At 42.4% G+C, this 16056-nt stretch overlaps 1 protein-coding gene across 2 annotated transcripts in view; it reads right to left on the bottom strand.

The window, feature by feature from the left end:
- EOGT (EGF domain specific O-linked N-acetylglucosamine transferase) overlaps positions 1 to 13653 on the bottom strand; it is a 30199-nt gene extending 16546 nt beyond the window's left edge. The window contains exons 1-9 of one of the 2 annotated variants that reach the window (XM_031470709.2): positions 13567 to 13653; positions 12533 to 12778; positions 11871 to 11927; positions 9932 to 10155; positions 8717 to 8817; positions 8023 to 8131; positions 5618 to 5712; positions 5164 to 5268; positions 1244 to 1350 (exon numbers count right to left, since the gene is read on the bottom strand). In XM_031470709.2, the coding sequence (XP_031326569.1) occupies positions 1244 to 1350; positions 5164 to 5268; positions 5618 to 5712; positions 8023 to 8131; positions 8717 to 8817; positions 9932 to 10141 (727 nt within the window). In that variant the 5' untranslated portion in view covers positions 10142 to 10155; positions 11871 to 11927; positions 12533 to 12778; positions 13567 to 13653. The remainder of the gene's footprint in view (positions 1 to 1243; positions 1351 to 5163; positions 5269 to 5617; positions 5713 to 8022; positions 8132 to 8716; positions 8818 to 9931; positions 10156 to 11870; positions 11928 to 12532; positions 12779 to 13566) is intronic. The other variant, XM_031470710.2, reaches the window with a different exon arrangement.
- Between the last annotated feature and the right edge of the window lie 2403 nt (positions 13654 to 16056).

The raw sequence follows: 16056 nt of genomic DNA, 5'->3' as shown, positions 1-16056 counted from the left end.
CCCTTTCCCAGGTCAGCACACAGCACACATTAGCTCTCTCATGAATCATCCAGCAAGTCCATAACATTTATTAAGGAATGCTGAATGCACAAAATAGCCCTTGGTGCTGGGAGGGTTTATAAATGAGGGAGAAAACACAGGCTCCAGCCTCAAAAAATGTGCCCCAAATGAGTCCTGTTCTGTGGAATGCTCGTTCTCTCAAGGTAAGAGCTAATATGAAAAGCAACACGGATGACAGCAGAAGTGGGAAGAAAAAGGGAGAGTTATAAATACAGGGAAGGAAGGACACACGTCTACATACTTTACTGCATAGGTAACTCCATAAATGTAACCGTTCACACATGTTCAGCCCTCTTTCAGGCAGATCAGTGTTTTCTTTGCCCCTTTTAAATCTGCATGCTTTAAAAATGAGTCGGACCTTAAACACAGCATTTTACCTGCTCTCATTCCCAAACCTCAATTTGCCTGATTTCTGAACCTCATACTTTGTAATGAAAGAATTATGACTTCAGAAGGCAGAGCACATTAAAAATACAATCAATAAATTAGAGGAATTCTGAAATATTCGTGACAGAGGGTTCTCCGTATTTCACCGTGAGCTCGGCCTCTCATGAACTTGGGTATGGTGTGGCACAGAAATCGTCACCTCTGATAGTGAGGCAGAGAATGTCATTGGTTTGTTTCTCCCCTCCAGGGCCACGAGCTCACAGAGTGAAAACTGCGCTTGCATGTGCAGAGTGAGACGTTATAACCAGAAACAGGAAAGTAATTTTAACTTTTTTTTCAAGAATATATGGCAAGGTTTACTTCCCAAAGAATTTTAAGTTAACTTTAGTCACGGAGATGGTATCAGAAAGTCTGCCAGAAGAGGTCATGGCCCCTCCTTCCCCACTTACACATATACGTGGCTTTTAATTTTTAAAAAGTTCTACTGAAGCACAAGCTAAATCAAGCGATTAGAGAAACCAGACAGGGCAAATTTAGTTACAAAAGGTGCACCAATGCTTTCTTCTCTCATCTTTTGATTTTGATTGAGACATCTGATATAAATGTGATGATTTCTTCCAAAATGCCAAAAATATAAAACAGTGGGCAAATTAGTTCACTTCTTCAGAGAAGCAAGCAAAAGGCAAATCTACTGTTTAATGTCACACTGTGCTCCCAAAGTTATAGGACATTTATCAAAAAAATGAACAAAGTCACATTGACCAATAAATAAAAAACAGACAAATTAACTTCTCACCTGCATCTAATTTCATGAAGTAGGTTGGCTTTTCGATAACAATGTCACACTTAGCATCTTCTACAGGTCTGAAGTTGAGCTGAGTGTAGCTCTGTAGCTCAGCAAACCTGGAATGAAGAATTTGGAGATGCTTTCAAAGCGATCCTCCTGAACTTCCCACTGCAACACTGTAACTTAGGATCTGTTCCTTAAGGGGATCTTACTTCCAGAAAACGTCTCTTATAAAGACATGTGGAACTTTTCTTACTAACGCTTCTATAACTTGATTTCGATTTTAATATTGAGTCAAGAGACAAAAATGGGTTTAAATTTTTTGCCTCATGTGCAAGACCAACCAGGAACTTGCCTGACAAAGAAGAAATTTACATAGAGTTGACTAAAAAAAAAATCTACCAGTAAAGTGGGAAGACTCAGAAAGGTTTCTTACAGTCTGAAGAAGCTCGGAAGTGACACTCACCCAGAGAATCTTCTTGGATTCTGAGAAAGATGGCAACCAAGAATTACTGAGTGCCTTGGAAAGACAGCAGACGACTATCCTTCCCAGAGGAAAGGAAAGTCTTTTTCTCAGAAAACAGCTTCGGGTGGAGAGTAAGGCTCACATGGTAGAGCGCATGCTTAGCATGCAGGAGGTCCTGGGTTCAATCCCCAGTACCTCCTCTAAAAATAAAGAACGAAACCTAATCTCCCTGCCCCCCAAAAAAAACCTAAAAAGAAGAAAACAACTTAGGAAGCCACCTGGTGCAAATTTCTTCCATACAAAAGAAGACAAGCACAAGTCAACGTGAAGATCACCTGTACCTGTTCATCTCTGAGAACACATCTGAAGGTAAGATAAATATCAAAAGATCCTTTTAAAATGTGCATAATGCTGAACTATTTATTGTAGTGGTTTCAAAAATATGTCCACAAACTCTTTAATACTTCTCCCTTCAAGAGGTGGAGATGAATTCCCTCCCCTGGAGTGGGGGCTGGACTTAGTGATTCACTGCCAATGAGCAGAATACGGCAGAAGTGAGGGTGTCACTTCCCAGATTAGGGGATACAGAGACTGCAGCCTCCATCTCGGGACATGCGTGCACTCTCTCTCTCTCCCTCTCTCCATCACTCTCTCTCTCTTTCTTTCTCTCCCTCTCTCTTAGACACACATTTTTGGGGAAGCCGGCTGCCAAGCTGTCAGCAGCACTAGGCAGAGGCCCATATGGTAAAGAAATGATACGACTGACTGGCCAACAGCCAGAGCAGAAAACCTGAAGATGACAAAAACACGAATGAGCTTAGGAAGCGGATTCTCCAGACCCAGCTGGGCCCAGTGATGGCTACAGGCCTTGTCAACAGCTTCAATGCAATTTCCTGAGAGACCCTGAGCCAGAACCACCCAGCTAAGCTGCCCCTAAATCCTGGCTGTCAGGAACTTCAGGAGCTAAAAAATGCTTATTGTTTCAAGCTGCTACATGAGTAACTTATTATACAGCAACAAACAATTGATACAAACATACCATAGGGAATTATCATGATGTCAAAAAGTATTAGGAAGCAAATACCAAATATTTGACTTTTGATCTCAGATATCGAAGTGTACTAGGAATCAAAATGTCCACTAGAATACAGCAATTCCTACTGCAAAAGTTTAAGTCAAGAAAGATCTTGCATTACAGACTGTAAGATGGCACACAAATGTAACGTAGACTGTCATTCTGAATGGCTCGCTTAGGATGAATGTCTGACCTCAGAAATGAACACTCGGACATAAATGTAAGAACTTTTTTTGGAACTGTCTCCTAAAGCAAAGGAAATAAAAGCAAAAATTAACAAATAGGACCTAATTAAACTTCAAAGCTATTGCACAGCAAAGAAAACCATCAACAAAACGAAAAGGCAATCCACAGATTGGGAAAATATATTTGCAAATGATATGAATGATAAGAGGTTAATATCCAAAATATATAAACAGTTCATACAACTCAACATCAAAAAAACAAACAACCTGATTTAAAAAAATGGGCAGAAGACCTGAAAAGACATTTTTCCAAAGACAAGCAGATGATCAACAGGCACACAAAAAGATGCTCAACAATGCTAATCATCAGAAAAATGCAGATTAAAACCACAATGAGATACCACTTCACACCTGTCAGAAAAGAACACAAGCAACAAATGCTGTCAAGGATGCAGAGAAAAGGGAACCCTCATACACCGTTGGTGGGCATGTAAATGGTGCAGCCACCATGGAAAACAGTACAGAGGTTTCTCAAAAAACTAGAACTAGCACATGACTCAGCCATTTCACTTTTGGGTATATATCCGAAAAACAATGAAAACACTAATTCAAAAAGATACATGCACCCCAATGTTCACAGCAGCATTATTTATGATTGCCAACATATGGAAGTAACTGAAGTATCCATCAACAGAAGAATGGATAAAGAAGATGCAATGTAAAGATATATGCGTGTATGTATATATCACGTGCTATCTAAATATACACAATGGAATACTACTTAGCCATAAAAAAAGAATGAAATTTTGCCATCTGCAACAACATGGATGGACTTGGAGGGCATTATGCTAAATAAAATAAGTCAGAAAGAGAAAGACAAATACTGTATGATATAATACTGTATTATGTGTGGAATCTAAAAAATAAAACAAAACAAAAAAAGAAACAGACCCACAGATATAGAGAACAAACTAGCGGTTTCCAGTGGGGAGAGGGAAGGGGAAGGGGCAAAATATAGGTGGGGGTTTAAGAAGTACAAACTATTAGATATAAAATAAATAAGCTACAAGGACATATTGTACAACACAGGGAATATAGCCAGTATTTTATAATAACTATGAATGGAGAACCTTTAAAAATTGTGAATCACTATGTTATACACCTGAAACTTATAAAATACCATATATTAACTACACCTCAATAAAAAGGAAAAAAAAAACATTACATAGGAGCGTTCTATGTGACTATAAAGGGGAACATGACAGCTCCTAGGATTAGAGAACAGTTCTGAATCCTGATTATGATAGTGGTTACATATACCTAAACATATGATATAAATTTTATAGAACTATCCCTCCAAAAAAAACAATGCAAATAAGAATTAATAAAATTCAAATGTGTTGTTAATAACATTGTAGCAATGTCAGTTTCCTGGGTTTGATCACTGTGCTATGGTTATGTAAGATGTTATCATTAGAGAAATCTAGGGTAAAGGTACGATGGAAATTTCTTGAACTATTTTTAAATTTCATGCACCATTTTTAAACTGTTCCTACACTTCCACAAATCTCAAATTATTTTAAAATGAAAAGCTTTTTAAAGTACCTTAAGTCCTTAATTTCTAGAAATGGTAAATTTCTTGATAGAACTAGTTTAATAATAAGCTATTTTAAATCAAAATGTGTTACCCAATTTTATACAAAGTTCAAACAGTTTATCAAAGGTGCTTAAAATCAGGATAGTGTTTGCCTTTGGAAAGAAGGGTGGGGGCTGTGACTGGGAGGGAGCCTGGGGTGCTGATGAAGGTCTATTTCTGACCCAGATAAAAATTATTCAAGTGAGTTCACTTTTTCATAATCCAAACGGTATTAGATTTCTCTATAGGCTTGTTATATACTTTAATAAATGTGTATTTTTTAAACACATGCAGCAATTATGAGAAGTTAATAAAAATTCATCTTGAAAATTTTTCCTTTCATTATTAAACAGTAAGTACTAGATTATACTTTCTAATAATTTACACAGATGTATATATCTCAGATACAACTCATGATTCACTCTGGAGACACCATTCCCCAGAAGCTCATGCCAAATTATCTACAAATGAAATAACATTTTCCATTTGAGAGTCCCTACCAAAATCTGCAAGAACCTAAAATAAAGGCAAATATTTCAGAAATACAGTTAAAAAAAAAAATCTTACCAAGACTGCAGAGGGCTTTTGCGCTGACCTTCAGACATCAACATACGAATGTCAAGTTTACAGTGTCCTCCGATTTCCCCACTCCGGAAAAAATCTTCCTTAAATCTGGTGGAAAACAAAAAATTAAGTTGAGAAATTTTTTTCATGACTCAGGCACATGAGTTGTCACTGAAGGGGTTTACCAATTTCCCAAATCAGTTTTTTATTAGAAGGTAACTGTTTATAATAGACTATTTCAAACGTATACAAAAGTAGCAGAATGGTATAAGGAATCTGATGTACCCATAACCTAGTTTCATAATGATCAACTGGTTAATGGCCAATGTGGCCAATGTGGATTCCACCCATTACCCAACCTCATCACCACAATATTAGGAGGCAAATCAAGGCATATTTCTGGACCTGAAAATATTTCACAGTTTCCACCAGATTTTAACATCAATCACTTAAGTACCTGTCGTGGTTTCTCTTGATGTTTCTTAAATCAAGGTAGAGATTGGTTGCTCTGCAGTACTGAAGGTAACGGGAACACACAAGACTTGAGTCATTCTGAAATAAGGTTGAGAAACAAGAAAAAATAACTTCGGGTATTAACACTTTGAGGACACATCCGGACTTGCAAGACATCATGCTGACAGCATGCTCCCTTCGGGTTCCAACCGCACAATGTGATGAAGAAGGCTTCCCAGTGACTGCTTCTGCTGAAGGATTCTTCTCTCCAGCAGACCTTGGCCAAGCATACTTTTGCCAATTTACACACTTTCAAGTTACTTTAAAGAGCCAAGAGGGGGCATTTGTGGTTCATTTCATCGTCTTGGAAAACAAACAAACAGCATTCAGAACTCTCGCTATCCCCACAGCCACGTGAAAAAGCATCTTCCAAAGAGGAGACAAAGCAAACGAGGAAGAATGCGCACATAAGAAACATTAATATGCAAGACAGAAACTGCAATTTTCCAATTTGAATAAGTACTTTCTGCAAATCTTAACACTTGTGGGAGTCTCTCTCAACAGTAACACGAGAGGGTTGAGAAACACTCTCCGTACACTTCCTAAATCACTGACATAAAGGACGTCTAGGACTAACGTACGAACGTCAGCGGCTGCTGTAAAGGACGTCAAGAACTGACATAAAGGACATCTAGTACCGTCGTAAAGGACGCCTGGGACTGACGTAACGGACGACCGAAACTGACGTAACGTAAGACAGCGATTGACGTAAATGACATCAGCCGCTAACGTAAAGGACGTCTGGAACTGACATAATGGGCCGGGACTGACGTAAAAGACGACCGGGACTGGCGTAAAGGACGTCAAGGACTGACGTAAAGTGTTTTCTAAATCACTCATGTGAAAGAGTTGATGAGTCAACCAGCGGAGCTTGTCTCTACTTCCACCAATCTGGATTATGGTAAGAGAGGGATAGCCTCAGAAACCTTTATCTGCTCTGGACTGTATTTATAAATTTAAATGCCATTTTGTTGTTTTTCCCATAACACCCAGTGACCCTTCATGGCCATTAATCTTGAGCCACGTGGTGTCTGGGAATCTGCAGTTGGTAAGGGGATCACAGTCTGATAGCACGAAACATATGCAAAACAGATCTTGGCCAGGAAAGCATTCTACAAACCACTTTGGAAGAGATGTGCAAGGTGGTGTTATGGCTTTTCCCTGCCCTTTCATTAGACTCCAGTCAAACTATAAAGCAACGTCTTTTAAAGACACTTGCAGCAGTGCAGGTTAATGCCATGCCTCCCAACCTTCAGGATCAGCTGCCTGGCTAGAATCACTTAAAGTTCTACTATGTGACACCCCCCCCCCCCCCAAAAAAGCGCTATAGAACACAAAGTCTGTTTTTAAGTGCAAGCAAATTAAACTTTTTTTTTTTTTTTTTTTTGATTTCCTGGATTGCCTGGAGATGACAGAGACCCCTGACATGTCAGCCGCTTGGGCAGGGCTTAGGAACACTGGGTTAGAGAGGCATGGACCTTAATCATAAATGCTTACAACTCTCTAGGCCTTTAAAACGATCACTGAGCCCTTTGCTGGGAGCCCAGCCCTACACGGAGTATTTTTTAATCCAGAATCTCATTTCAGCTTTACCACAAGCTGTAAAACAGACATGGCTGTAAAGCAAGAGAAATTGAAACACCAAAAGGTTGGGTTCCCTGTCCACTAATCAAGATTTGAACCCGGCAGTCTGGAGCCTGCTCTCCTACTTACTCCTCCAAAACTGCTTCCTGTCAGTGTGTTTGCCTTACCCACTGAGAGCAATGTGGTATGGCTGAAGGCACACAGAAAAAAAAATCTGCATTTTCATTCTAGGTGTATAATTCTACTTAGTAGCTGTGTGGTCTTGGAGAGGTTGCTTAACTTCTCTGAGGACTCCGTTTTCCTCTTCTTTCCGTTATATGTGCTCTGCGTATCTGCTACACTGTGAGAATCAGAGCAGCTAACATATAGAAAAGCTTTTTGCAAACTGTGAAGGGCTAAACAGACACAGAGCAGCACAGTGGGGGGGGGGTGTATCATCTGTCTGAAACTACTTTCAAGGGAATTTATAAGATGTAATTTATCAACTTATCTTCTTTAGCATATGCTGGGGGAAACATTCTAAACCTAGAAACAGTTTAACTGCCTCAAAATATGACCATCTGATGTAAGTGTGAAAATAAGGACATGGCTTCCAACTGAAACAGACCAACTTGGTTTTGGAAGTTAAATAAAATACCAGGCTAGTAAATGTTTGAGAGTGAGGGATTCCTTTCATAGTGCCAGTATCTTGTTTTTACATTACAACCTAACCACCGTGGGTATTTTAAATAAACATGTTCATTTGTGAAGGGGCTAAACACCCACCGTTTCCTCGGGCTGGCAGAGCACATGGAGTTCCTCCAGCCGCTCTCCAGCATATCCAAAGTCAGCTTGCCTCCAGAATATGTCCTGGGCTGATTCAAGAGTGTCCGTCCTATTTGCAAACAAAAAAATTCTGTGACATTTATCTTTTTACTTTTTCTGGACCTGGAATTTTCTTTCTAAAGATTAAGTTGCTAGAAGTCTGTCATGACTTTAATTTTTTGAAGTAAACTATCATAATTTTCAAAAACCTATTCCTCACTACCTGAACTTACCAAAATAACTGATTTACAGGTTTACTCCCCTATAATAAAAATACGCAATGGAAATGTATAAAGTTGGGATCATCTGGAACTGAAGACGATGATCTGTTAATTACTGTATTTTCTTTACCCATTTACCCTGCATGTATTGGAAATATTGATTATATTTAACTCTCTTCTCTGGAATCAAGGGGAAACCATCCATTTATCTTCTTAGCATATGTTGGGGGAAAATGTTTTCTGTTTTCTCCCTCTGGCAGAGGAAATCAGAGATATTCCTGTCCCAGTGGGAGACAGTCAAGTTGAACTTATGTCTGGGTAAGCAAATTTAGTAGCTAAAGGAATTACTATCTAATACCAAAAGAGTCATCAGCATACACTGCAGAGAAAGGAGACTAAGTACGGGGGAGGAGGTATTCCATCTGGAAACTTACCATCCCATGTCGACGTAGGTGCAAACAGGGTAACCAAACCTAAACTCTGGTTTGCAGGATTTCTCATAACCCCAGCAGTAGTTTAAGTTTTCTAAGTGTTTCTGGAACATAAGAAGTGTATGTTTAGGTGGTCTACCTTCTTCCAACATTTAGAGAGGACTGTTAGATTTTTCCATGAAGAAAACACATCTTCCTAGAACTTCCACTTTTACATTTTACACTATGTACTCATGTAACAGAAATAAGTAAATTCTAAGAGAAGCAGTCTCCAGGTTCTTAATGACAACTGTCCTTAATCACCACTGCCCCTCACCATGTGTGTCCCCCAAACAAAAGCCTGAGCTTTCCCTAGACTACCACTGACCACTTGAATTGGAATTTCTTGAAGTGCTTTAATGAAACCAGTGAGTAAACTGATTCTATAATCAGTCCCTAGTATCATAAAAATGGGAATTTCTATCACCTACAGTATCACAGCTAAATTGACTGGATCAGCAACTTTACTCATCAATCCAGATCAGCTGAGACCACAGAAAATGCCACAGCTCAGCAGCCCTTGGGGGACCCACAGCTGCTGCTGGCCAGGTTGCTCAGAATGCTGTTCTGCAAGGCCCCAGGGGCCGAGCCAGTCGGATTCCCAGCTCTGTTCCTCCACATGCTTCCTGTGCCAGCACCATGGGAAAGGAAAAGCCTCCCAACCCCCAGCTTTGATCTCCGAGGCCTCGTGAGATGTCTTAATGGGCTCCAACTTGAAACCTTTCCAACAACTCTAAAACAAGAGGAAAGCCGCAGTAACACTCTTAATTATGTGGAGACAGAGGCAGAGGTGTTATTACCGAAATCAAGTGCTAAGAGACCCTCTTAAGTGCAGTTTAAGAAAGAAGAGGTGTGAAATTCTTTAGTTACTTTTAACTGGTTATTCTTCTCTGCATCAAATCTAACTTACTTCACTGACAGAGTATACACATGCTGTAGGCTGTCTGTTTATTCTACTAGTGATTTCAATTTTAAATCTCACTCTTGGGAGCAGGACATAATTCTAAGCAAAGCTGAGTCACTTGGAAGTATTAGATGAAATACAAACATTGATGGACCCACAGTTAAAACCAAGAGCTAGAAGTCTACTTTCACGTTTGAGTTATAAAACAGAACTAGTCATCCGGCCTTAACTGCATCCTTTGAAAAATATACAAGAAGGGTAGAAGTAGTATTTACCTTATAAGGACAATGCGAGTCTTTCCCACAGACCGTGGCAATGTGCCTGTTATTGTGCAAAAAGAAGGGCATGTGCTCTTCAGGCAGGCGGAGGCTGGCATAGTTAAAGAGAGGTGAGCCTGGAACGCCATCGGCCTGGGAAGGAGCCTTGTCTTGGCCACTCAACGGGAGCTCATGAAGCAGCACTCCGAAGACCAGCAGCATTAACATAGCAACCGCCAAACCTAAGGGTCAAGTGGAAAACATCCTCATTAAGACATAGCCTTTAAATGTCAGAGGGGCCAAGGGCTAAGCACAATCACGACGAACTTTGCTACTTCACTGCATAATGGTCCTGTAGTCAACAGACATTGACTGTGTACCTGTTCTACGCCAGGCACGGCGTTAGGAGCAGGGAGACAGGTGTAAACAAAACAGGAGAGACCCCTGTCCTCGTGGAGCTTCCCACCTAGCGCAACAGACAAGTAATCAGATGAATAAACGACTTCAGATGATGACAAGGGCTGTGAATCAAATAAACCAGGGGGCCGGCAAAACCTTTTCTGGAAAGGGCCAAGGAGTAAAATTTTTTTGGCTTCGTAGGCCAAACAATCTCTGTGGCAACAACTCAACAGAGCCTTTGTCAGGAAAGCAGCCATAGCTATGCTAGAGGAATGCAGTGGCTGTATCCTAGGAAAACTTTATTGACAAAGATGGGGGGCAGACATTAATAGGATACCCGAATAAGTAAAGTAATAGACAGACAACACAGTGTGCCGGTTAAGCGTATGGACTTTGAAGTGAGACCACCGAAGACTGAACCTCGCTGCAGCTTCCTAAACTCTATGACCTTGAGCAAGTTATTTTACCTTTCTGTGCCTCAGCCTTTCTGTCTGTAAAATGGAAATCAGAAGAAACTTTCCTCATAGGGCTGTTGTGAGTTAAATACTGGTAAGGTGTCCAGATGTACCTGGCACATTAAATGCTATGTTCAATGTTCATTAAATAAAACTTTAAAGCCATGTGGGAGGGGGTGCAGGGTGCTACGTAACATTTGACCTAAGGTCTGCATGATGAGGAGCAAGGAAAACATGCCAGGGAGAGGGAAGAAAGGAAGTGCAATGGTTTCAAGCAAGTGTGTGCCTGTTGAATCAAAACTAACAATCACGACAGCTTGTGAGACTATACCACGGGCCAGGTACTCTTCTAAGTACAAGACACAGCAAGGAACATGCAGTCAGAAACCAAACTCCGAGCCCTTGTGAAGCTTACCGTCTAGTGGGTATAATAACAATCTATGACAGTAATAACTAAGGCTAAGAAAACGCCAGGAGTGAAATCCAGGGAGTCTGCCTCCGAGGCTGTGCCCTTAAACACTCCCAGCCCTGCCTTCGTATCATGAACGGAGGTAATGGTCACAAGCCTTACAGCATTTCTATCTATTTCTAACTCACCCCAGGAGGATTAAATCTCTTAGACCAGATTTTGCTTATATTTCATAGATAATAATTATGGCATTTGGGGTTCACTTTAGTGGTTTCTTTGCTCTATTTTTTTTAAAGTGCTTTTTCGAGCAGATGAGAGGGCCCTAGTTCACATTAGCTGCTCCCCATCAAGGTCTGCTGTCGCTGGGACACACTGGAAAACCTAACATTCAGTATCAATCTTCATTGACTCTGGGCAATGAAGATGGGACCCTTTACTATGTTCAATCAGGCCTCAAGTTCCAAGGCCAAGGGAATCGTAACTGAACAGTGGGGAGACCAGGAAGAAATCCCTTTCCCCTCTGGAGTGGTAAATAAAGTGGTTCTTTCAGGTGGCTCTGTTACCTGTTATAAAGGTGATCTGAATTAATATTTTCACTTGGGACTTTGACCTAATGGTGAGTTGATAGCAATTACACAAAATTTAAAAATACATACATAGAAACAGTGACTCCATTTATAATGAAAATATTTACCTCCTTAATCCTCAGAACCTCCCCAGAAGCTGTTGTGATGTTTCAGGTCTCCAAAACCTGTCAGAAATGAAACATTACCTTAAAAGGATGCCAAGGTAGACTTTCACATCCAGGTGATATTTTGAATTAAAGGACATATTAAGAGAGAAGATCATTTAATGAGATAACCTGTAAGCAGGGAGCTTGGCATTTAGTGAGATAAGCCCTAAGCAGAAGGCCTGGCTCACGTGCCCTTTCTTTGGCTTAAGGCTGCAGGTACCACGCTCAACACAGTAACTTAACAGTCCAGAGTTTAACAGGGAGCAGGAAGGAGATGGTCCACTTTATACAGGCACCAGCTGGTACAGGCCAACAGGACACTCAGCAGATAAAACATTCCCGGGAACAATCTGCCTGGTTCTCACCATAGTAATCGGACTCATTGAATCACACAGCTCCGCGGGCCTTACTACAACCCGAGCCTTCAGGTCCAGCCAGCAGAATGGCCGGTCCTTTGGCGCATGCCTCCCATTAGTAAGGCCATTGCCTTGACCAAGTTCTGATCTTTGGTTATCCAAGTCCACTGCCCTCGGCTGAGCTCTAACCATAACTAAACCCACTGATCCATGGAGACGGAATAACGCTTAGGTCAAGGGAAAAATCTAAAGACTCAGATCAGAAACCTGGCATTTGCAGAGGGCACGTATCCACTTGTATAAACTAGAAGGCGGTGACTGCTGGTGCATGAAACCACAACCCCAGGGCCTGGCAAAGAGCCTTTCGGGTGTAGAGTCCTCTTGCAAAGACAGCCCCCAGGGATGGGCGGGCGCACTTCTCCAGCGGATGGAAGCTTTAGCGGCTGAGCTACTTTTTCCTTCAGCACAAAACAGCTGGCTCCCTCCGCTTCCCTTGACTGGATTGCCACAGGCCTAAGAAGGGGAAGGAAAAAGGAAAAAGCCTGAAAGATGATGAGAGGTGAAACCTCGGCTGATAGGGCCACAGTGGGAGTGATGGGGCGACGCTCTGTGACAGAGCTTGGGAAAGTTTAAAGAAGGTGGTGGACAGATGAAAAGTTAAACGCATCTGAGACCCTTCTAAACGACTCGCCCCAACTAGTGCTAGAAGTCTCACGGTCGGTACAAGGCAGGGGGTGAATAAGGGCCTGGCTGCCTGAGATGCCCAGGTGAGGTCCACCAGCTGTCCGCTAGAACGTCAGTGGAACCAGGGCGGCGGGGTCAGCGGCGAGCGCCCTTCCGCGGCCACGCTGCCGCGCTGGGGTTCCGGGCGCGGAGATCCCCGGGGTCCGCCCGCCACCCTGCACCGCACCCCCTCCCGGCGCCGGGGTCGCCCGCGCTCCTGGGAGGGGTCTGGAGAGCCGCTCCGCCCCGATCTGGGAAACCCGGTCAAGGCGGCGCAGGCCGGGGACCCCGCATCCCGCCCCGCGCCCCTCCGGCGCCCGGGAGTCCTGCGCGCCGCTGCAGGCACCGTGAAGGGGCCGGGCGCTCGCGGCCAGGGGCGGCTTCCGCACGCCCGCCTCCTCGGCCCGCCGCGATGGGAAGGCGCAGGCGGACCGGGGGAGAGGCGCCAGCACGCCGGGAAGCCACGCCGGGAGCGGGCAGAAGCGCCCGCCGCGCCCGGCCCAGAGAGGCGAGCAGCCCGGCCGCGGCAGAGACGGGGCCGCGGGTGAAGGCTCCGCGGGGCGCGGGGCGAGTCCCACCTGGAGCCGGGGGAGCCGGGCTACGGAGGAGGCGGCAGCTGCTCGGGAGGAGGGAGTCGTCATAACCGGCGGCTGCCGCTCACCGGAAACCTTCGGCGTCGGAGCCGGGCCAGGGGGCGCCCGGGAGCCGCCGGGACACCTAGGCCAGCCAGCGCGGGGAGGCGGGCCCCCGCCCGCACAGGGGCGGCCGGGTCAGCAGCCGGGGAGAGGCCGGCCGGGCGGCGCGCGGGGCCCGCGGGGACGCGGCGGGAGGGGCACCGTCTGCTGTTCCCTGCGCTCTTCCGTTGGGACCGGAGCCTCTGAGCCAGCGACCCCGGCAGAGCCAGAGGGACGAGCGGGACTTCAGAGGCTAGACTGTCCCCCTTGGGAGAAAGCGATAAGGCCCTTAAAGGACACTGGGACAGGTTGGGTGGAAAGCCCAACTCACCTTCTTCATTCTGACTGCGTTGCACTGAGACAGATTTTTACGGTTTTCTTAATTAGGGCAGAAGTTGCCGCCCTAACTTTCATTACGTGGGACCCGAACGTCCTTGGCGGCACTTACTAGTGGTGAGGGTTCTTTGGAGTCCTTGCGCATTATATTGTAGCATTCTTCCCTCTCTCCATAACTGTCCGAAAACGAACGAAGCTCAAACGCTACTTTGTGGAGTTTGATTTTTATCTTTTATTATCTATAATTATTTGAATTATAATTGCTTATTTTTACTATCTTATCAGAATTATTTGAACGCCTATCTCCCACTTCTACTCTTGGCGTCTCGGTTCATACTGTATGCTGTATGGTACAGAGCATTGGAGAGGGAGCATTAAATACTGATTCAACTTGAACTGATGAAATGCAAGTTGGTATCATCAAAATAAACTTACGCTCAGACACATAAATCACCAGTATTAAGTACTATGATGATTAGAAGACACAACAGATTGTTTCCAAAGGCTACATGCTTTTAAAATACTTTAAGATACTGTTACGAGAATTGTTACGAGTTCCATTAGTAACCTGATAAATCAGGAATGTTATCTGGACTTTTTTTTTTTCAAATAATAACAATGCAAAAACACATGGTATTTGACATGTGCCAGGCATTATTCTAAAGCATTTTCTAGTATTAACTCGTTTATGTAAAAGACTGCCTCTAAAGGAACTAGTGCTCTATTATTTCATACTGTGCCCACCCTTTGCCAATAAGGACAGGAATTTTTAAAAGTGCTTTCTCAGCTTACTTGCCACCAACCTATTTTTGTCATGTACAGGAAATGTAGCTTTCCTGTTAGTTTATTCACAATGAATTGTAGTCATTTAATAATTTGCACAAGCTGGTTTGCCACTGCTTGATAATGCAAGGAAGATATACACATATATTAAAAAAAAAAAACCATGAGAACAATATATGAGAATGGCTTCTAAAAATAGTCTGATCTCATTGCAAGGGCATACAAACCAATCGAATTGTTGCGAGGTGCACATGGTACTATTTTTAAATGGCTAAATGTTAAGTTGTGGTCATTCAGACTCAGAGGAGACAAGATGTGATGGGGCTTTAAGAACGTAAGATTGAGTTCTAGAGTACTGTAACAGCCATTCTTAACATAGAATCTCCCTCCCAAGATACCAATGTTAAAATTTAGTTTTAAACTTTCTTCAGATTGCCGTTAAAATAAACTCAAATGTCTATTAACAGGAGACTGATGAAATAACTATGATATATTCACACAATGTAGAGCTATGCAGGTGCAAAAAAAAAAAAAGGATCGAGAAATATCTCTGTATACTGCAGGATATATTATAGAGTGGAAAAAGCACAGTAGAAAAAATGTGTAATATGCTATCCTTTATCGAGGAAAGGGAACATATGTATGTATTTTGTATATAAACTGTTATTTACAAATAGAATAACAACATTAAAATGATTACCTATAGGGAGAAGGAGGGAATACAGGTGTAGGGGACAAAGAAGATAACTTCTCTGAATATACATTATACAGATGTGACTTTAGAATCATGTAAATATTTTACATTATAAAACAAAATTAAACTAAAAAAAGAGTAATCCTTGAAAATTGAAAGTAAAATGAAACTAAAGGAATCTAAGTGCTATCCAGTTGTGACATATATAACACAACAGAGGAACTATCCCAAGTGATTTTGAAACAGAATTTGTGCATCCTGGTGGGACGTACCTTCACTACTAAAAGAATTTCAAGAAATCATGAACTGTTTTCAGAAGCCAAATTATTGGTGGCAATGTTGGTTCGAATAAACCAAACAGGAGTAATTAAGATGGTATCTTTGAAGCTGAAATTTTTGACATGCAATATGGGTGTAAGACCGGTGAAGTTATATAAAAATCCTATAGTTACAAATTTGAAATAGAGGTAACAGTATGAAGTAACAATATATTTCATCCTTTAAAAAAAAAAAAAAAACCTCCATCATCCACTGAAGAGACCTAGAAACAACTAACCATATAGCAAGAAGCATTCCTCGTG

The sequence above is a fragment of the Camelus dromedarius genome, chromosome 17 (genome assembly GCF_036321535.1).
Source record: "Camelus dromedarius isolate mCamDro1 chromosome 17, mCamDro1.pat, whole genome shotgun sequence".
Taxonomy (NCBI): domain Eukaryota; kingdom Metazoa; phylum Chordata; class Mammalia; order Artiodactyla; family Camelidae; genus Camelus; species Camelus dromedarius.
The sequence above is the reverse complement of the archived record's forward strand: the minus strand, read 5'-3'. Positions and strand labels throughout refer to the sequence as shown.